Source organism: Carassius auratus, linkage group LG44F, assembly GCF_003368295.1.
Source record: "Carassius auratus strain Wakin linkage group LG44F, ASM336829v1, whole genome shotgun sequence".
Classification (NCBI taxonomy): domain Eukaryota; kingdom Metazoa; phylum Chordata; class Actinopteri; order Cypriniformes; family Cyprinidae; genus Carassius; species Carassius auratus.
Window position 1 is genome coordinate 2,401,157 of NC_039298.1, and position 22,484 is coordinate 2,423,640.

A 22,484-nucleotide genomic window follows, 5' to 3' on the forward strand; every position below is an offset into this window, starting at 1 on the left:
ACAGTGGGCAGATTTGGCCAGGATGCCGAGGTCACACCTCTACTCTTGTCGAAAGACATCCTGCGATTTGTAATGACCACAGAGAGTCAGGACCTCCATTTAACGTCTCATCCGAAGGACGGTGCTTGTTGACAGTATAGTGCCCGCGTCACCACACTGGGGCGCTAGGACCCACAAAGACCACAGGGTGAGCACCCCCTGCTGACCTCACTAGCAACTCTTCCAGCAGATACAGGAGGTGTCTACTACATTTCATGACACCATAACAGTAATATTTAGAAAATTATCTGAATAAAAATGGTGGTTGAAATCACAATGTTGCGTGAACTCAACTGGCAGTAGCCCCTCCCATGACGCAAATTCACGTTTGTTGTGAAGTTACTTTTACACGCGAATGAAGCAGAATAACAAATATCATACACGCGAATAGCGAGATTTACTTCGTGCAAGTCGCGTCTGGTGTGAATGCACAGTCAGCCCTGATTAGCTGCAGAGTGATAGCTGCTGGCTGTAGTTGAAGATATTTAACATTTTAAAATAATGCACTTGAGCGCGCAAAAGACACGACGTAAAGAGCCTCAGTGTTTCATAGCCGCTCGTTCGGTATGCGCGAGAAAAGTTTACTCCCACTGACAATCCCACATGTGCTGCCGAGATGGCGGATATTTCACAGGGATGTGTGTGTGTGATCGTGTTTGTTCCACATCGCATTTCCAGGAGCATTTAGCTACTTCCAGAGAAATTAATGGATCTCTATTGACCTCTGCTGGATGTATGTAGTAATTACACTTTTCTTTTCCCCTCAAAATGTATTTCCTACAGATTTTCTGTAAGCAGCAGATGGCAGAACACTGTCCAAACACCTAGATCAGTATCCAGAAACAAATTGTTGACTATTTAAAAACTACTTAAGTCTTCAGAGTTCTGTGGGTTTGGTTTCTGTGTGCACATGAATGTGATGATAGCACCACGATGCTTTCTAAAAAGCCTTGCATTTTTTTTGTCCTATGTGAACTCTGATGTTAATGAGGAAGCTGCAGAGTTGTGACACAACGCAAGCTCAAGTGTCTGAACAGACTTAACCGTTAATCGTCAGACAAAACTAAATCGTAACAATTCTTAGCTAAATTGCAGAAGTGTCCTTGTGATTTGTTCTGGGGTTTGTGTGCGCACAGACACGGTCCTTAGAGTCTCTTCATTAATTAATGTCCTCGCTTTGGGATCAGTGATGCTTTAAGATCACATTCCCAAGAGCCATTGCGTCATGTTGTGGTCATATACACACACACACACACACATTGATAAACACCTTCCTCATGGGTCACATACACCGGAATCTCCTCTTAGATGCACACATGCCAACATAAACACATATCCATCGAGGATTGTTTCCTGTTAGGAGAGCAGAGCTGGGTCATACAGACACTGTGTGTGTCAGTTAAACCCGTCTGAATCGGCGTCCTCCTCCTGTCTCTCCCTCTGGGGTTTCTCCAGCAGGTCACAGCCCAAATATAGCAGCGGGCGCCGTTTCAAGTGCAAAACCGCCGACTTTGGGGCCGCAGCCAGTCTGCGAGTGTGAGATTTCTGAGGGAATACTTGGCTGTGTGTCAACTATTATGTCAGTGTATGTGTGTGTGTGTTAGTGTGTTTCTTGTTCCACTCCCACTTCTTTTTCCCTTTCACTCTCTGAACTGACTGGCAGATGAGCTTGCAAATTTTCACTGAACACATGCGCTCCACGTGACACGAGTCGAGTGTGTAAATATTCCCACACACACACACTCCTCCACCGGGAGGCTTTATAACTGACTGCCAGATTGATTTCGGCATCACAGCCCATATGGACTCGCTGCTCATTTCACTCAGGCTTGTTTTCAGGCAAAACCATCAATAATCAAAGACACATGGTGGCTTGAAATATCATGTTTGCTTCATGATCGTCACTCAGTCAACTGGATTTATTTCATAGAGAGATTGTGAGCTGTGTTTGCGTGTGCTAAACTTGATGCAACAGTGCTAGGTTGTTTTTGTCAACTAGTCGTCCAACAACTGACTAGCCAATTGGTTCGCTATACCAGTGAGTTTACCCAGTTGGCTTTAAAGGGATAGTGCACCCAAAAATGAAAATTGTCATTGTTTACTTACAATCTTGTGTGTGGTTATTATCTTTAAAAATAGTTGAAGTTGTTTTTGGAAAGTTCACAAAACCAAGAGTGTCACACACAAATCAAGTCTTTTGTAGAATATTTATAGGTTTTAAGTTTATTGGCACAGATAGAGCTCATCAAATGTGGTAAACAAGCCCAAATGCGTTTGATTTGAAAATCATGTTCTCACACATGTTACAGCTTCTGTTTACATTTCTCCTTAATCGCTCGAGTCATATAATTATAATGCCTTGTGAAAATGTGTATTTCCGTCACGAACGCCAAAGTTCAGTAGGGGAATGCAAAAGCATTGAAATCTAATTAGTTTTTCCCCCATCACTATGTCCCCTCAGGGCTTCCTTAAGAACTACTAGTGCGCCTCTCCTCAGTAGATCACATGATTTGAGCCCTCATTCATGTCTGTAGCACTGCGGTAATCGTGACGCTTAACGAGCACCGTTAATAACCGTCTGGTTGTCCTGTGCAGGATCTGTCGGGCTCCATCGATGACCTCCCCACAGGCGCAGAGGGTGCTCTGAGTCCGGGCGTCAGTACATCAGGAGTGTCCAGCAGTCAGGGCGAGCAGAGCAACCCGGCGCAGTCGCCCTTCTCGCCCCACACCTCCCCTCACCTGCCGGGGATCCGCGGCCCGTCACCCTCACCTGTGGGCTCGCCCGCCAGCGGCCCGGCCTCGCGCACAGGACCCCTCTCACCCGGAGCCATGCCTGGTGGGACTCGCATTTATATAGTTTCTTTACAACATAGCTTAGTGCAGGTCTTATTTAAAGAATTACGTTTATCATAAATCCCCCATTCTTTGCTCCTCCATTAGGAAACCAGATGCCCCCTCGGCCCTCGAGTGTCCAGTCCGATGGTCTGTTACATTCTTCCATGGGTCAGGATAGAGGTGAGTCTTGTGACATTTTATAAATGTTTCTAATTTGACTCGGGCTGCACGATTAATCAAAATAAACCTGAAATCGCAATGGGATTTGGTGTGATTTTATTAAATACTTAATCCGAGTGGAGGCACTGTGTTCATTTATGTGTGAGCAGCTCATGATCAGGTGTTTTGAGGGTCTCCGATTGTTTGAGTTTGAGTCGATTTAATGTGCATTTAGTAACACCACATGCGCCAATCATTCTTCCTAATGGCACCCTGCCATTTTCCATCAAAAACGATTCATGGTTTAAAGTGAAAGTGATGCAGTCAGTCAAGTTTCGATTATTTAGTAGAGATGTAACTATTAACCGTGAGCCGGTTGAAAATCGATTAAAATACATGAATATTCAAATTGGTTGATGCTAAACAAATCGATAAGCAAGTTTAGATTGTATTTTTTATTTCCATCTTGCCTCTGTATGAAGCATAATAAAGTTAATAAGAGCAGCGCTGCTTTGTTTACCTCGGTAACCAAGGAAATGCTTAAAGCGCCACCTGCTGGCAGAGAGTGAATCTGCGTCTCATGCAGACATTTTTTATGCGTAGTTTCACAAAACCTATGTCAAACCATTCAGTTTTTGCTTAAAATCTCGAAATTATGCGATCTAATTTAAATTAAAAACAGCTCATGTTGCATGTATGCAGCATCTTTGTTTGGATCATGATTAAAATGCAGTGGTTGCCTCTAATTTTAAATGAAAGGAGCACAGACAAAGCATTGTTTTGCTTAAATGAAGAGATTTATTTTATTTGTGTTACTTATTTACTTGATTTGGGGCGTGTTTCAACATTTAAAATTAGTTTTGTTATTTATTTTTAAAATTTGTTATTTAGCAGATGATTTTATCTAAAAATGCTTTGTCCCAAAAATGCTTTATATCCGTATTGATATAAAATCAGACATTTTTGGCCAAATTGTGCTGCCCTGCAAACAAGCACATCAAACTAGGAATTTTATCCCCCCTACAAAAATAGCAATGTATTTTTCCCCCCTTAAATGTGCAGCCATTAATTGCCTGTACACTTCCTGATATACTCTGGACTAAGAATGCCAAGAAAGCAGGTCTCTGAGCGTCAGTTTCTATGGAATCTGTAAAATATGTGTCACATTTGGTGTCTACACAAGCTGTCCCAGACTGCCATCTTCACATTTACTTCGGTGCGATTCTATGCTGTGCACCTGAGGCAATTAATCTCACCTGGATCCACACCAGAACATCTAGCATGAAAGTCTCCCCGAGGGTGGTTTACTGACGCATATCTCTGTCTTCTCTCTACAGTATACATGAGGAACCCTCAGATGCCATACGGCTCTCCTCAACCCGGGTCAACTTTATCTCCTCGGCAGTCATCTGGAGGCCAAATGCATGGTGGGATGGGTTCCTTTCCACAAAACAACTCCATGGGCAACTATGGGCCGCAGGGTGGCCAGTACGGACCACAAGGTGAGGAGCTTCGACTAGACTCAGCACTGATGCTTTTAAAGAACACAACACAAACACAAGCCTAGTGTGCTTTAACCTCAACATCTGCTGCACAGGTTACCCGAGGCCACCAGGCTATGGAGGCATGCCGAACGCTAACTATCCGGGTGGTCCTGGCATGGGCGGCTCCATGAACCCTATGGCTGGTCAGGGTGGAGGGGGTTCGTATGGAGGGATGCCTCAGGGACGCATGGGTCCGGGGCAGATGGGTACGAGGCCGTACGGCCCTGGCATGGGTCCCAACATGGGGGGCATGCCTCCTCAGGTGGCGTCAGGAATGTGTCCGCCGCCCGGGATGAACAGAAAGCCTCAGGATCCCGCAGCAGCTGGGATGCATCACGGCTCATCCAACTCCATACACAGGTACAGTGCACACATGTGTCTGATCTCCCCGAAACCAGCCTGTGCAGAATCCAGGCCCTCTTGGACTGATTGTGACGTTGATTTAAAAATGGTTTAAAACGTCACTGGAGCTGGATTGTCTAAACACGGTGTAAATTTCATTAGCTCTCGTGCCTTCTGGAAGCGAACATGCCGGAAATAGTCAAGTGAATATCGTGAATGAATGATTTGGAGACATCACGTGATTATAAATATTAAGTACACTCTCCATGGCTCATATGGGGCAGTCTTATGTTGTATCTTTTCTTAAACACTTAGAAAAGCACAGCTGGATGCAGTCTATTCATAGTGTGAGAGTTCAAAATCAGATCAGAACAGTTCGTGTGAAGGCAGTGGACGATCAACTCCATTTAAGATGTTCTCAGTTGGCTTCATTTATCTCCTAGACCGCCTGGATATCCCAACATGAACCAAGGAATGATGGGAGCCGGGTCTCCGTATGCCCCGCCCATGAACAGCATGCAGGGTATGATGAACCAAGCGGGACCGTACCCCATGCCCGGAAACATGGCCAATAACTCTGCCGGTGAGCACTGAACTTGATTGCTTTGTTCCTGAATTTAAGTTTTTTTTGCTGATCTTTGAATTGAACCAAATGCCTTTTGGCGCACAGTGACCGTGTTTGCATTTGTCTCGTAGGCATGGCTCCCAGTCCAGAGTTTGGCATGGAAAAACTCAACCAACCTCAGAAGTTGAATAACAAAGTGGATGGGACGCCTAAGCCCGAATCGAAAAAGGTGAAGAGCTATTAATGTTTAAATGGGTCCAGGCCGTGCTGTGCCACTCTTAAGCTGAAGGACACGTGTGAACGGCTCTGGACTGATCATCTGTATGGAGAGGTGTGATAGCCGGCCAATGTACAGGAGGAGAAACACACATTCAGGGCTTTTGAAATTGCTCCCTGCAGTCCTGGCTTTATTCATCATTAATGAACATGCTTTTCGGCTGAAATGCACATTGCACATAGCGTGCGTGCTTTTTCCCCCCAGTGCTTCCTGTTTATGAACTGGAACCTGGAACATCATCACTAAATAGCAGGAATCTAATATTTTTTGGGGCATTTGACCATTTTCCTTTATTTTAAATGTATTTTGTTTGTCCCTGCAGAAGTCCAATTCCTCGACCACCACTAATGAGAAGATAACCCGTCTGTACGAGCTGGGGCCAGAACCGGAGCGCAAGATGTGGGTGGATCGTTACCTTGCGTTTGCTGAGGAGAAAGCCATGGGCATGAACAATCTCCCCGCGGTGGGCCGCAAGCCCCTGGACCTCTTCCGCCTCTACGCATCGGTCAAAGAGATTGGCGGCCTCACTCAGGTGGGATATGGTATCTCTAAATCACAGAAAGTTTTGTTTAGAGGCTAATATAGGACATGAAGCGGCATTAACAAGGCTTTATCTTGTTATAATGACGGTATGGTTTTTGAGTGGATTGGACCGTTTCGTAGGAAATCATTTATTAGGACCTAATGATTCCCACGATGCAGAAAAACAGACAGAATCCAGTCATAAAAATGGAATTTGCTGTATAATGTGGAATTTAACTAATTGTGAATGAATAAATCTAAAGTAGGTCAGTTCACTCAAATGGCGATATGTGCTTTTGTCTGTGAATATTAAGCCACAGAAAGACTTTAAATATGAATCCTGCATGTCTCTGTGTGAATGAATGGCACAGATGCACGGTTTCCTTTACTCCGTGATTAGGGCTGGGACAACGCGTCGAGGTCATCGATGACATCCATGCAAAAAATACGTAGGCGCAAAATATGCGCATCGATTCGTCGTCCTGTTTTTATTTCTCTAAAAAACGTTTGCAAAACGTTTACCTTATGTGCGCTGAATATATGCGATGGCCGGATCAAAATTCTGTCCAACGTTATATAACCAATCCAGGGGTTTTTCTGCATTGATCTTTTTTTTGGCGGCTGTCAAAGCCTTATTTGCGCCCACTCACAGTCTTCAAACAACACGAGCGCTTCTTGCTCTCTCTCTCTCCCTTGTGCATATTGCTCAAAATCATTAGACACGATAGAAAAACAGCGGAACGCCACAGTTTCACGTGGAGCATTCAGAGATTTTTTTTTTCTCCATGACCGGCTGCTGGCTCCCACTGTTAATTTATTTATTTTTTGTTTTTTTGGAAAAGCACTCTGTATTAGCTTAAAGCCCTCAAGTTTACATTGGTTACTGTATTCTTTCAATTGCTCTAAACAAGTATTTTGGGTGACCTTTTTTATTGAAGGCTAGACATCAAGTTGTAGTTATTTTCATCTGAAAGAAGAACTTTTTTCAGTAAGCTAGGCCCTATGTGTTCACTAAGCTTGTTTCAGTAAGCTATGTGTTTTCAAGGCTTCAAGGTTTTATTGAATGCTATCTCTATACAAGTGCAAAGTAATGCATTCTTAGTCAGTCTTTTATTTTGTAATTTTAAGAGCAATAAACATATATTGCAATGTTAAGGAATTCATGTTTTTTTCATTCAGATATGTAAATTAACATGTATAAATTGTTAGTCAATTAATGGGGAGATAATCGAAATCGGTCTGAAAAAAATAATCGTTAGATTAATCGATGCATCGAAAAAATAATCGCTAGATTAATCGTTTAAAAAATAATCGTTTATCCCAGCCCTATCCGTGATGCTCGCAGTGTTTTCAGCATCTGCCATCTCATTAAATATGGACAAAAACACATGAACAACATCTCCAGAGCTGCTCTAAGAGTCACTTCATGAGCATTTGAGCAATAAGCATCTGGTTAAACATGAAGAAATTGTAACAGAAATATATTACTTTTATGCAGTAGATTATAAAACTTAATAAACTGCTGTAAAATTGTATAAGATTTATGATTTCAAGACATGCTTTTTGATTTATAAACTATATATATATATATATAATGAATTTTTGGAAAAAATTTAAATGCTTTTCATAGGGGGTTACTTAATTTCTATGTAGTTTAATTGAATTGTAGATTAGAAATGCATAGTCATGCTTCCAAATTTCAGCAAACTAAAATATTCGTCTGAAACGGCAATTTTCGGTTTTCACCTAAACGGTTTTAATTTTGCCCAAAACAGTGATGTTTAGTATCATTTTTTTGTCGTATTTTGTTTTTGTCAGTGTCTCTTTCATGAACACAACCTGGATAAACTGCAACAGGTAGACATGTAAGCTTTGTGGATACGCTGACATTGCATTAGCAATGTTGATTTAGCATTTTTAATCGATACTGAGATAGTTTCTTAAATCTCAAAATCAATCTTTTAGTCTGGGATGTTCAGATAATGTGTGACCTTAACTAAACCTTATTTGCAGCTTATCAGAAAGCCAGTAATCGCTGTGAGCTTTGTGCATTTCTACTTTTAATACGAAACAAAGTCTCTGATTTCAAATTCTGTCAATTTTATCACAATATACAAATTAGACATGTGGCTTTGACCATTTTTTTATATGGCTTGACAGGTCGCTAAAGCCAGCTCAGTTTAAGCGGCACATAAATCAATAATCTTTTGCTCTTTACTACTAGTTACTGCACTAAATAAACATGAATGAACATCAGAAGGTGTGTTGTAAGAAACCGCACAACTTATCAATTATCATGTCTCATGTAATCACTCAAATAGTGTTTCAACTGCAGAAAGATGTTAATAAACCAGTCTGTAAACAGCATTTTATAGGGTAATTTATGGTTTCTAGTTGACTTTCTGGTCAATTTAAATGCTCGCTTTGGTTTCTGTTAGAGTATGTGCCGAGTTTGAGGTCTTCTCAGCCTTCAGTCATTTAATTCTGTCTGTCTGCTGTTATCAGGTGAACAAGAATAAGAAGTGGAGGGAAATAGCCACTAACCTGAATGTGGGCACATCCAGTAGTGCTGCCAGCTCTCTGAAGAAACAGTACATCCAGTGTCTGTACGCCTTCGAGTGCAAGATCGAGCGAGGGGAAGACCCGCCGCCCGACATCTTCAACAATGACCCTAAAAAGAACCAGGCCAAGGTCCAGCCTCCTTCACCAGGTCAGTGCAGACAGCTCTTTTATATGAAACCGAGTCCAATCCTTCATTGGACCGCAGAAAGGTCTTTTTTCAGTGGTAATTCCTCAATCTTTATTGCACATGTTTACTCTGCCATATTGCATTTGTATTTGTCTGCATTCCTCCTTCAGATGTGTATGAAACGTCAAATATGTCCGGACTAGTTTTGGGATTTGATGCTTCATGTATGATTAAAAGTGTTGCAAGTTGAGATGAATTTTAAGTTTCCCAAATGCATGTAGGATGGGTTCATAACGTCCAAAAAATTGACATAATCAGACTTGAAAGGCGTTAACTGCCTTGACACGAACGCCTTCCCATTGGCCTGATAACACACCTGTAAAAGCTAGATTAATCTGATTGTAAATTTGAATCTTAATAGTGCACATGTCTTGTTTTAATGGAGTTTTGCTTTGATATGGTTTAGTACAGCTGATAATGTTTGAACGCCAGCATTTGACGCTCATTCCTCGTGTGTTTTTAGTGATTTGTGGTACTGCTAGCTACCACAACTCTGTTCTGCTGGGTTGCTTATTCATGCCCTTCTGTGTTCAGAGTAGGGCTGGGAAATTGTAACTTTTTATTGTACAGTCGTGGCCAAAAGATTTGAGAATTACATAAATATTAGTTTTCAAAAAGTTTGCTGCTGAACTGCTTTTAGATCTTTGTTTGTTGTTTCTGTGATGTACTGAAATATAATTACAAGCACTTCATACGTTTCAAAGGCTTTTATCGACAATTGCATGACATTTATGCAAAGAGTCAGTATTTGCTGTGTTGGCTCTTCTTTTTCAGGACCTCTGCAATTCGACTGGGCATGCTCTCAATCAACTTCTGGGCCAAATCCTGACTGATAGCAACCCATTCTTTCATAATCACTTCTTGGAGTTAGTGGGTTTTTGTTTGTCCACCCGCCTCTTGAGGATTGACCAAGTTCTCAATGGGATTAGGATCTGGGGAGTTTCCAGGCCATGGACCCAAAATTTCAACATTCTGGTCCCCGAGCCACTTAGTTTTCACTTTTGCCTTATGGCACGGTGCTCCATCGTGCTGGAAAATGCATTGTTCTTCACCAAACTGTTGTTGGATTGTTGGAAGAAGTTGCTGTTGGAGGGTCTTTTGGTACCATTTTTTATTCATGGCTGTGTTTTTGGGCAGAATTGTGAGTGAGCCCACACGGCTGTATACCCATATCATCAAAGACCTGTGACGATTCACCGTCGTATCCAGCACAGCCCTAGTAATTGGTTACTTGAACTCATTAGTGTATCGTTCGGGTGTTATTTTTTTAGATGTTACTGGATGGGCATCCCCGAGCATATTTACAACGATGCCAGTGAGCCTGGGTGTTAAAATACGCTTTCGTTTCGCTCCATCCAGCTGTTTTTCTGGCCAAAAACACATCCCATGTAAAAGACTCTGAGCCAGAGAGTGAGTTCAGTATAGAGAGAGAGAGAGACTGAGATTACGAGAGAAATGGGGCGAGTTAAAGGGGATCCCCTGTGATGCAGAGCATGTCTGCTTGGCACCGGGTCAGGTGCTCCAGACTGACTGCTTTTTTCCCTGCTGCAGACGGCTTTTTCCTGGCCTTAGGATTCAGAAGCAACCCCCTGGAGGGCTGAACCAAGCCAGAAAAAGATGAATGGGGAAAAAGTGAAGGGGGTGGCGGTATATAAAGTCAAGCTGGGATTTTCTTCCTCATCTTTTTTTCTTTCCCACCCTCCCCTCTCTTTATCTGTGTTAGAGGGATATCCTTGCCCAGAGGAGGGAGGCTGAGTTATTGTGTGTGTGTGTGTGTGTGTGTGTTAAGGAGCATGTGTGAAGATACGGATATGTCTGACCTGCCGGTGACCCCAGTCTGTACGAGTTAATGAAAGGAGGCATGAGTCATCCGACAGAGGCGTGCCTGTAGTAATCGTCCTCGAGCTGGCGCGCAAACATGCAGTTCATCCACACACATTTGTGTCTCTCTCTCTCGCTTCATTCCTTTCGCTCTTTGACATTTACACACATACACGTTGCCTCATGTCTGCCTAAATAAAGCACATGGCCTCATAGTAATCATGTTGCTGGGATGGGCACAAGCACTCAAGGACTTGGAAGTAACAGGAGGAACATAGCAAAATAGGGTCTTGTTTTTAATTTGATGAGTATTAAGCCTGTTTATCTGTTGAGTACTCAAGCGGTTAAACTGACCAAGGTGCAGTTTGCTTAGAGGGATTGCTTAACACTTGATATTTGAACTCCACGCCCCAAACAAACACAGCCCTACCTAAAAGAAACACAGCCATACCTTCATTTCTCTGGCCCAAATTCACAAACATGCTGTGCAACACATGCGTTGACTAACAGCTCGCCCATCAGACACCTCGCACACATATGGATCAATCGGTTCTGTTAATGTAGATAATATTAGAATAACTTGGTTCAATTCTTGGTTCTGTGAAACGATAAAGCCAACGGTTAAGCAGAAACAAAGCAACCTCGGTATCGTTTTTCAGGCCTTCCCCCTCTAACATTTAGCGCTGGAAAGCTTTTCTAATATTACAGTTTTTCTCCATTGGTTTGACTTATTTCTTGAAATGGAAATTACATTCTCAAAACAACATGGACAAACCTCCAAACCACTTGGCATAATACCATGAAAACCATATATGAATCCTTGGATCATTTGATACATTTTTTTACAGTAATTGACAGTCTGAAACTAGAACTTGCCTAATGAAGGAGGAGTTTCACACATCTCAGATGACCAATCAAACAGTGTGTTTAGTTACCTGACAGGTAACATCCATGACTGAGAATGCTTATTTTCTACAGTATTGATGATACCGTTTACAGTAGTATTACAATCATTGTGCAGTGATGCATTAGAATTGTGGTAAAGTTACTGTAAGTAAAATAACAATACAATTACTTATATAACTCATTTTGTAAGTAATACATAAGGTGTACATTACGAATGGATTGTTGGTCATTGATAATTTCCCCCCTCCCCCATTCTGTCGAAAACCCCCTGTAGTACCTCTGCATAGGGTACATGTTTCCCAGGTTTGGAAGCCCTGGAGTAGTGGTCAGTAGTATATTGAACTTGTGGAGAACATATAACATTCCTATGTAATTGTCTGTAACTGTAGTGTATGACTGATTTGATCGTAGAATGGTGTGGCCACTCACATCCCCAGTCTTGGCCCATACAGAAGCTCCTCGTCTTCTTGGACCACCTTCATTTTGATTTGATCACTGAAAATGAGCGAGGTCTTGTAGGGCCTCCCCTACCACAATATGTCATGGTATGGGACAATGTGAATTTCCACCACGGCCTGCTCATCAGGGCCTGGTTCACTACAAATCCAAGGATGGTCATGGTGTTCCTACCACCTTACTCTCCTTTCCTCAATCCCATTTAGGAGTTTTTCTCCGCTTGGAGAGTGTATGAGCACCTGCTCCATGCAATAGACGCTGCGTGTGAGGATATTACAGGAGATCATTGTAGGGGATGGTTGCGACATGCACGCCGTTTATTCCCTCATTGCATCGCAAGGGAAAATATAAGCTGTGATGTGGACGAGAATCTGTGGCCAGACAGACAGCAGCGTGAGGACGGTCAGGAGGGTGAGGACATCGACCAGTGAAGATGGGTTTATATTACAGTACATTATACTGTATACATTTTCTTTTTACTCTGATGTATGAAAGTTACTTTATGTGTGTTAATGATAATGGTTACAATTTCCTTGGCAGTATGAGTGCATTGTGTGATGTCAAACCTTGCAGGCTACTCTTACCATAAACTTTTTTTTTTCAGTTTTATACACAGTTGTATTCTTTTAGCTAGGTCCTCTGCCATAGTGACAACATCTAAACATTTTGACTTGCAGTGCTTACACAATGCCAAAGGGACGGAGCATTTTGGGGGCACTGACTGTTTAAATGAGAAGGAAAGTTTAGTTTTGGTTTAGTTTTGACCCATGAGTGAACTGTTTTGGGAGAGGTATGAGCTTTTGCAGGTGAACCATGGTGTTGAGCCGAACCATCCACGTTATTTTGGCAAACGCACCAAGAGTGTTGAAAATGTCTGGTCTGTTTCAAGGAATGACCCAAAGCAATTGAGAAGGATCTTTGCCATTTCTGTGGCACTTTATATGGGAAGGGAATTTAGTTTAGAAAGCATGAGTGAACAGTTTTGGGATATGAGCTTTTGCAAGTGAGCTATAGGCCCAATCCAAAGTCTATTTTATACCCCTTCCCCTACCCCTACCCCTCCACGAAATTTAAGTAAACTCACTCTAAAAAGATAAACGCACAGACGCGAATACACGCAACTTCCATTTCTCTCTTTTTTGCCAAAAAAGCTTACATTTATGTGTCTCTTTGTTCGCTGTAGCAGCCATGTTGCCAAAATAATTCATTTGAAGTGTGGTCTCGAAAAATCTTCTTTTGAAGAGCTATTTGGCCCTTCCCCTTACCCCTACCCCTCCAACCAAAAGAGAATCGAGAAAGGGGAAAGGGGAAGGGCTAAGGGGTAGAATTGGGATTGGGCCATAGTGTTGTGCCGAACTGTAAGACTTTTTTGCCAAATGATCTTAGAGTTTTGAGAATGTAATTTCTGTTTCAGAAATGAGCCAAACCAATGGAGAAAACTGTAAGGCGAGTCCTAGCTTGTGCCTGTTTGTAACCCATTTTGTCTTTCCTTAGACATTTTCCTCTTAGGTAATGTCTAGACCATCTCTTTGTCTAATGTTTATCTACAAATTTCCCGCTTGCTCATTTGCGTGCTCTCTCTCTCTCCCCCCACTTCCCCCTCATGAATCTAAACGCCCCCTTGTTGATCACTCCAGTCAACTTCAGTTTTTCCCTATTCACACCAGCAGAACTATGTACAAACACATTTCCCCCAGCACACACAGAACATACAGCTAGCAAGTATTGTATTTGTGTTGATTTCAATTTTCAACAGTGTTTCTCAGAAATCACTTGCAGCACCTTTGTCGCTCAACAGACATTTAAGAGCACTATTTATTCAAGTCAGATTAGCTGGGCTTTTAAAAAAACTCATGGTGTACACTACAGTCTTGTGCAGTGTTGGGGAAATTTACTTTTGAAAGTAACTCAATATTGCGCTACTACCTAAAAAGTAACAAATTGTGTTAGTTGCTTTTTATGGAAAGTTTTTTTTTTTTTTTTTACGTCAGTCCATACAGGGGAATACAAAGTAACTTGCATTACTTTTAAAAGTAATACAAAAGTAATGGTATACTTTACTAGTTACTTGGAAAAAATAACATTTTGGTATACCGTTACTTGTAATGCGTTACCCCCAACACTGGTCTCCGGGCTCCAATATTTTATGATTCACTCGAGATGAATCACTGTCTGGCCACCTGAGATTTTGTTGTGGAGATAAATGTATTACAGCAAACTGTGAGCATATATTAGTGCCTTGTGTTCTTTGCTTTATTACATGTCATCGCAGAATAACCCCCGACAGGGTGATCAGGACCCTAATGCGAAGCGGCTGGACCGACTGGATGTACATTATCTCTTACTTAGCTTCTGACACAGCATTTAGACCCAGAAACAGTGACGCATGTCAGGCTTAAGCCGATTTCCTCGTCTCTTCTTCTTCTTCAACACATGACTAAGCACTTACATGTGTGGAAAAGTGTTTTGTTAGCTGCTGGGTGAGTGCTAGTAATGGAGACCATGTCATGCTAGGATATGGAGCTTTAAACCGAAGGATGATAGTCTCTGAGCACTTAGCTGGCAGAGCACCTCTCCCTGTGTCACCGATGGGGAAAAGTCCTCAAATGAGATTAAGCGGCATGAAAAGCAGCATGATTTCATGCAGGGGAAGGTTGCCAAATGAGCCGAGCTCAGCACATTTCCTCGAAAGCGTGTCGCTGTGTGTTGGCATGCTCTATGTGAAAGTCCCGCGAAAGCGACAATTGCAGGCAGTCGGGAGGTATTTGATGTTTAAGTTACAGCTGTGTGGATAGGGAATTTGGTTTTCTGGTTTGTGGTTCTTATTAAAGCACAGGGTTTACCACACACAATATGACGTTGCCTAAACCTCCTTCAGGATTTGTTGACTGATCGATCATATCTGTTTTTTTTTCTCTCCCAGCTGGGTCAGGATCGTTACAGGGTCCTCAGACGCCTCAGTCGACCAGCAGCTCTATGGCCGAAGGGGGAGACCTGAAGCCCCCTACACCTGCCTCAACACCCCACACTCAGATGCCGCCCATGCCTGGTCCTAGGTACATCTCAATGCTGTGCCTCTCAGTTTCGGGACAGGACATTCAGAATGATTTTATAGTGTGTATCTGACATTATCTTTCTTTCACAGGAGCAGTGTGAATTTACAGGATCCGTTTGCTGACGGCGGGGATCCAGCTTTTTCAAGACGTAACTCTGTTACCCCTAATTCGGGTTATCAGCCTGGTATGGGTGGACCAGACATGATGGGCCGCATGGGGCCTTATGAGCCCAATAAAGACCCCTTTGGTGGTATGAGAAAAGGTGACTGTTCTGGTCATGTCCTTACAGTGGAGTTTTAAGGATCTCTCCTATGAATGTATCTAATAATGCTATCATAATATTTAGTCAAATCTATTACTGTTCAGTTTGTATGTAATTTGCGACTAACATTTTAAGCTTTCAAATTGTCAGCTCTTTAAAAGTTTTTGTACAACCCAGTGTCTGATTTGATATGAGAACCCACAAGAAGTGTGACAGTGTGACTCTCTGCTTATGTTTTCAGCAGGTGAGCAGTTCATGAGCCCAGGTCAAGGCCCAAACAGTGGCATGGGTGAACAATATAACCGAGGCCCTCCAGGACCTATGGGAAATATCCAGATGGGTCCAAGACAACAGTACCCATATGGTCCAGGATATGAGAGAAGGTGAGAGCATTTACGTGAAGTTTTTACCTTTATGGTAGGTGTAGGCAGTGAGTTTATTTTAGCAACCCACTAATACAGAAATCTGATGAATGTTAATATTGAATGTTATTGTAACTTTACAATGTTTTTAGCTTTTTAACCCCAACCCAACCAAGGAGTAGTGTTTTCAGTTGTCGCTTCTCAAACGCCATTTGCCTTTTTCCCCTCACAGACCAGATGCAAGTATGGGCCCAGATGTCAGTGGGGGTCCGCAGCCCAACATGATGCCTTCAGATGCAGGGATGTACTCACCCAACCGGCCCCCACAGCAGCAGAGGTTAGCATTTAATTAAATATACTTTAGACTGCAATTTCATGAATGCGTATTTTTATTGTCTGCTACTTGCTATTGAGCGTCCATGCTTTTTGGGCCTTGCTGAAGCTGGCTGTATGTTTTGGATTACAGGCTTGATTCTTACAGTAATCAGTACCCTGGCCAAGGTGCTCCCCCTAGTGGACCATACCCAAACCAACAGTCAGGAATGTACCCACAACAGCAACCGGTCAGTGCAACACAATGTTTTTAAAATGATTATATCGTTAATAGGTGTGGCACTGCCTAAAATCTAAAAAAAATTCTCAAATACAGAATTACACACAGAAGAGACCGGTTGATGGTGTTTACGGTCCTCCTGCAAAGCGTCATGAAGTGGACATGTACCCTTTCAGTGGTCAGCAGCAGGGACCCCAGGCCCCAGTTGGACCCCAGTCCCAACCAGATATGTATAACCAGTATAATGCCTATCCAGGCTCCGACAGACGCCCACCAGGCCCACAGAGCCAGTTTCCTTTTGGTTTTGGGCGAGATCGTGGACCTAATGCAGGCGGTCCAAACTCCCAACCCTCCATACCACCACAGATGATGGGTAGCTCCATGAGTGGCTCCATCCCTTCAGTCCCCGATGGACCCCAAGGTCCCATGTGGCCTGGGCGTAATGAGATGAACTACCCAAACTACCACAATCGCCAGGGGCCTCCTGGTGTCCCTTCCCAAAGTCAAGGCTACCATGGCATGAATCGTTCTGAAGACATGATGCCTTCAGATCAGCGCATGAACCACGAGGGACCTTGGGCTGGCCATGTTAACCAGCGGCAGCCTCCATATGTGCCTGGAGCCTCTGGGCCACCGATGGCCAGACCTCTTCAGCCCAACTTTCAGTCCTCCCAGAACCACATTCCACAAGTGTCTAGCCCTGCACCCATGCCAAGACCAATGGAGAACAGGACCTCACCCAGTAAGTCTCCATACATGCACACAGGGATGAAAATCCAGAAGGCTGGTCCTCCAGTTCCTGCATCACACATTGCCCAGGGGCCAGTGCAGCCCCCTCTGATTCGGAGAGACATGGCATTCCCACCAGGTTCAGCAGAGGCCACGCAGCCCATTCTGAAACCGCGTCGCCGGCTTACCATGAAGGATATTGGTAAGAGGCTCATGGTAGTGTTCTTAATAATTCATAATTGTGTGCCAATCCATTTGTGGGGTGGTCTTAAAATTGGCTTTTGTTTGGTTTCAGGAACACCAGAAGCCTGGAGAGTCATGATGTCCCTTAAATCAGGCTTGTTAGCTGAGAGCACTTGGGCTTTGGATACCATTAATATTCTTCTTTATGACGACAACAGCATTTCTAACTTTAACCTGAACCAGGTGAGTAAAATGTATAGACCAAATCACTAGGGATGGTTCAGGTTGGTTGACTAGCGTGACTAATTTCTCTTGCTCTTCCACTTGCAGCTTTCTGGCTTCCTTGAGCTCATTGTTGAGTATTTCCGAAGGTGTCTCATTGAGATCTTTGGCATCCTGAAAGAGTATGAGGTTGGAGACCCTGGGCAACGTACGCTAATTGACCCAGATGCCATTGACCCAGAGATGTCTGATGAGGAGGGGCCAGAGGCAGAGCAGATGGAAGAGGAAGATGAGGATGACGATGAAGATGTAGAGAACAACACTGTGCAGATGTCACAGGTCCAGGTCAAGGAAGAGAAAGATGAGTCCACACAGGACCAAAAACCCAATGACAAGAATGATGTAGAAGAGAGGGAAGGTGAGGATACTTCATGCAAAGATCATCTCAGATCATCCACCCCACTGCAGGACACCTGTGCCTCCCAGGAGAGGCCAAAGCAGGCTAGTAAATTTGACAAGCTTCCCATCAAGATATTGAGGAAAAAAGACCCATTTGTGATTGGGCGCGCTAGTAAATTGGGTCGGCGACAAGCCTTTGATAGCGGTCTTATCCATTGGAGTGTAGGTGGTGGAGACTCCACAGAACACATACAAACCCATTTTGAGAGCAGGATGGAGCTCTTGAAGCATCGGAAACGGATGTCAGTGAATGTCGAGCCACGTAAGAAGTTGTCTCGTCTAGTGGGGACTGTTACGGAGGATGCTGAGACAATTGAAGAGCAGCAACAAGTACAACCTCTCTCATCCCCAGTCCAACCATCATCCGAAGGTAAAAGCACTACAACAGCAAGCACGTCGACGAGTATAACGGCCACCATTGATGACGTACTCTCGGCTCGGCAAGGTTCCTTGACAGAGGAAGCAGTCCGAGGCAGCCAGGACGGCGACAAAGAGAAGAATATGTTTCTCTTTGGCATCGATCTTGCACAACAGAGTCGCATTATCAAGATCTTGGAGGATGAGCCACACAGCAAGGACGAGACCCCGCTCTGTACGCTCTCGGATTGGCAGGACTCTCTCGCCCGCCGCTGCGTCTGCGTTTCCAACATTGTTCGCAGTCTTTCCTTCATTCCCGGCAATGATCTTGAGATGTCGAAGCATCCTGGGCTCTTGCTGTTGCTTGGGCGGCTGGTGCTGTTGCACCACTGGCATCCTGAACGCAAGCAGGCCCCGGTCACTTATGAGAAAGAGGAAGAGGTAGACGAAGGTGTCAGCTGTGAGCGAGATGAGTGGTGGTGGGACTGTCTCGAAATTCTGCGGGAAAACTGCTTGGTCACGTTAGCGAACATCTCAGGCCAACTCGACCTGTCCATCTACCCTGAAAGTATTTGCCTGCCGCTGCTGGATGGCCTGCTTCACTGGGCCGTGTGCCCTTCGGCGGAAGCGATCGACCCCTTCCCCACGCTAGGCCTCAATGGGACACTGTCTCCCCAGAGACTCGTTCTGGAAACCCTCAGCAAGCTTAGTATCCAGGATAACAATGTTGACCTCATTCTGGCTACGCCACCTTTCAGCCGTTTGGAGAAGCTCTACGGCTTCCTCGTGCGCATGGTTGGCGACCGCAAAGTGCCCGTCTGCAGGGAGATGGCGGTGGTGCTGCTAGCCAACCTGGCGCAAGGCGACAGCGTCGCGGCCCGGGCTATTGCTGTGCAGAAAAGCAGCGTTGGAAACCTTCTTGGCTTCTTGGAAGACAGTCTTGCAGCCACCCAGTTCCAACAGAGTCAGGGCTCGTTGATGCACTTACAGGGTGCGCACTTCGAGCCCACTAGTGTGGACATGATGCGGCGGGCGGCTCGTGCCCTGCACGCTCTTGCCAAAGTGGAAGAGAACCACTCGGAGTTCAGGCTGTATGAGTCACGGCTACTGGACATATCAGTGTCCCCGCTCATGAACTCTTTGGTGTCCCATGTAATCTGTGACGTACTTTTTCTGATCGGCCAGTCATGACAGCCGTGGGGGCGATCATGTTTTTCCCCACTCGTGTTTTTTTTTTTTTTTATGTGTGTGTGTGTGTCTGCGTGAGTGGAGAAAATTTAAGAGCAAAACTAACTGACTGTATGTTCTTTTAGTTTTTTTTATTTATGCAAAATCACCTCAGATTCCACTGTCTATCCTTGTCTACCCTTGCTTTGCTCTTAAGGATGGATATAAGTCGCGACGGATTTAACACGTATGGATAAGAATTAAACTAACACGGATGTGCCGATCGAGATCCCCATCTGCAAGAGTGCGCTGCCCTATGGACTTGTTTTTTGTAAGGAAAAATTAAAATAAAGACACACAAATACAACGAAACTGTAACCAAAGTTGCTGTCACGTTTACAGTGAGTTTGGGGAAAACTGTGCCTGTCTTCACCTTCCGGGTGAGGACGGGCACGGAGGCCACCATTATCTGGTTCTTGAGGCTAAACGGACTCTCAGACTCTGGTGTGTGGTATTAATTGCTGTAACTTGGATTATATATGCTTAGCCCTAAAGGAACCAGGTCACTGGCTATCGACAGACATGTAAATGGGAGGCCTGTGCAGTAGATTGTAGAACTTTTTTCTGTACTGTACACCTTAAAACTGTAAACATACTGTAACAATACTGTTTCACACTGAGATGATGCTGGCTTGGCGGCAAAAAAAATCCTGTAGTTTTTAAAAATGATGATTTTAGTTCATGTTGAGAGAGGAAAAAATGGCTTTCCCCCCAAAGTAACGTGAACCTACAACACCCCGACCTCTTCTTTGTCCCTCGATTGTATGACTTGACCCTTAAAGAAATCACCTCTTAGGACTGGTCTTGAGCTCTAGATGCAGTCCAGGCTGCAGTGTATATAATGATGTTGTAAATTACACTTTGCTCTTTTTCTTTCTCTCTCATCTTATGGCGCTCTTCACCGTTTTTAATATTTGACGAATTAAAGGTTTCACTCTACAGATCTCTCATTGCGCATTGCCATGTGTTTATTTACCACCTTCCTCTCCGCACATCTCTGACTGTAGGGATGCAATCTTCTGCCCTTGCGATCCCATGCACATAACATTTCAGTTCCTTTCGTTAAAGCTCTAGAGGCATATATCAAACCAGACAAGTCCATTACTCCAACTGATTTCATCATCATTCATCAGAACAGATACAGTAACAAGTTTGGTTTCCCTCTTTCCTAGCGGTTTCTTTAGTCGATTCCAGTGCTATGGATTCATATTTGTATTTCAGATGATGTAGCTATAAAACTTGTTGTAAATTCCCTTTCCCCTCTTTTTTGGCTTAATGAATCTCATTTATTCCGTATGAAATCTTTATACTATATGTTCCACGTGTTAAGAATAAATGTACATTAAATCTTGGTAAAACGCTTGTGATTGATTCATTTATAACAACATTTATAATCATGCAGTTGGAGGTCCATGAATTTAATACACGTCAACTTCTATGGACTGCAATTTTTTGCATTGTTGATTACCATAGAAAATATTTTGAGTAACCTCGATTCAAAAACAAAAAAGTGGCCAAATGTTCTTGCAAATAAAGCACTCGTAATGGAAGCAAACCGTAAATGTGCAAACGCCACAAGGCTTAAATAACAAGTAATGGTAAGTAATACAGAACATGTTCAGATATTGTGATGCAATCTCAAAAGCCATCTTTGCATAGTTGATGTCCAATAATTTTGGAAAAGTCATGACCCTAATTTTTATATGTAATAAAATTCCTGACAGGACCAAATCTTTATATGCATTACGTTGGTGACGCAGCTAATGTTAGTTAATCTAGAACCGTAGTATCCACACATCACAGTACAATACAACTGGTTTTTGACAACCAAATACGTCTTTGTAGTTCATGTAAGTGGTTAAATACAAATTCAAGACTCAAATTTCTTGTGGTAAACTTTGTGTATGTCCCATTGAGTTAATTTCTGTAGTAATCAGCATGATCCACAACTGATAAAGCTAGACTTGCTGTTAATGAATTTGTATGAAATACAGATTATTTGGCATCGGCATGCATTAGTCTGTCTGTTTCGGTGCATGGTGAGGGTCTGACTCTACATGTATTTGTTTCTCTACTGCAGTATGGAAAATTACATGGCCTCCAAATTGCAAGTCGTAACTAAGTTAGTTTTCAGGATTAATGGTGTTCAGCCCGAAGGAAAACACCTAGGCTGTTTGAAATGGAATAATTGCATACTCTACAAATCGCAGCTGTAATTACTTACACTTCATTATGTTGGAAAGTTAGTAAAGGTCAAGTCGAGCGCATTGCATTTCGGGATTATGTGCACTTCCATGCTTACAGAAATACTGCTTCCTGCTGTAATGAGTGCTTAAATAGCAATACATTTTATTATAAGTTTATCTCAATATATTTTACATAAAATAACCTAAATAAAGATTAATAAATCAACTTATGGTATAAGCACCAAATCCTCACTGATTGTTAATTCATTAGTTGTATTTTAAACATATTGCGTGCCTGTTACGCGCTTATGAATCGTAATGAACATGCAGACACGTGGCGGCATTAATATCCTTAATTCAGAGCAAACCATTACAGAAGCAAACTGAATAACTAATCTACGATATTTAATCCCACAGCACCATCTAGAGTTTATGTGCAGATAACAGTTACAAATATGATCCTTGCCATTTTATCCAGTCCATAGACCTAGTTTAATAAACAGGACAGGAATGAGCGCAATAATTGGCTCTAAAGTAGAAAAATTAACTCTTTTCATTCTCTTTTATCAGTTCAGTGAATAAAGCTGTGCTTGAATCAGGTGCAAATGACTTGGCATTTCCAAAAGACCGAGCAGAAAAACTCTTCTAATTACTTGGTTAACATGTAGCAAAT

General features: G+C 43.1%; 1 protein-coding gene across 3 annotated transcripts in view; it reads left to right on the forward strand.

Annotated features, from left to right (window-relative positions):
• The window catches only part of LOC113068315 (AT-rich interactive domain-containing protein 1A-like), a 57,029-nt gene extending 36,042 nt beyond the window's left edge, over positions 1-20,987 (forward strand). The window contains exons 3-18 of one of the 3 annotated variants that reach the window (XM_026241020.1): positions 2,635-2,875; positions 2,980-3,054; positions 4,371-4,535; positions 4,631-4,937; positions 5,363-5,502; positions 5,616-5,713; positions 6,084-6,293; positions 8,789-8,993; positions 15,139-15,271; positions 15,361-15,533; positions 15,775-15,916; positions 16,128-16,232; positions 16,362-16,458; positions 16,545-17,379; positions 17,473-17,603; positions 17,691-19,589. In XM_026241020.1, coding sequence (XP_026096805.1) covers positions 2,635-2,875; positions 2,980-3,054; positions 4,371-4,535; positions 4,631-4,937; positions 5,363-5,502; positions 5,616-5,713; positions 6,084-6,293; positions 8,789-8,993; positions 15,139-15,271; positions 15,361-15,533; positions 15,775-15,916; positions 16,128-16,232; positions 16,362-16,458; positions 16,545-17,379; positions 17,473-17,603; positions 17,691-19,589 — 4,956 coding nt within the window. Of the gene's footprint in view, positions 1-2,634; positions 2,876-2,979; positions 3,055-4,370; positions 4,536-4,630; positions 4,938-5,362; positions 5,503-5,615; positions 5,714-6,083; positions 6,294-8,788; positions 8,994-15,138; positions 15,272-15,360; positions 15,534-15,774; positions 15,917-16,127; positions 16,233-16,361; positions 16,459-16,544; positions 17,380-17,472; positions 17,604-17,690 lie in introns of all 3 variants that reach the window. The other 2 variants (XM_026241018.1, XM_026241019.1) reach the window with 2 other exon arrangements.
• The last annotated feature ends 1,497 nt before the right edge of the window (positions 20,988-22,484 follow it).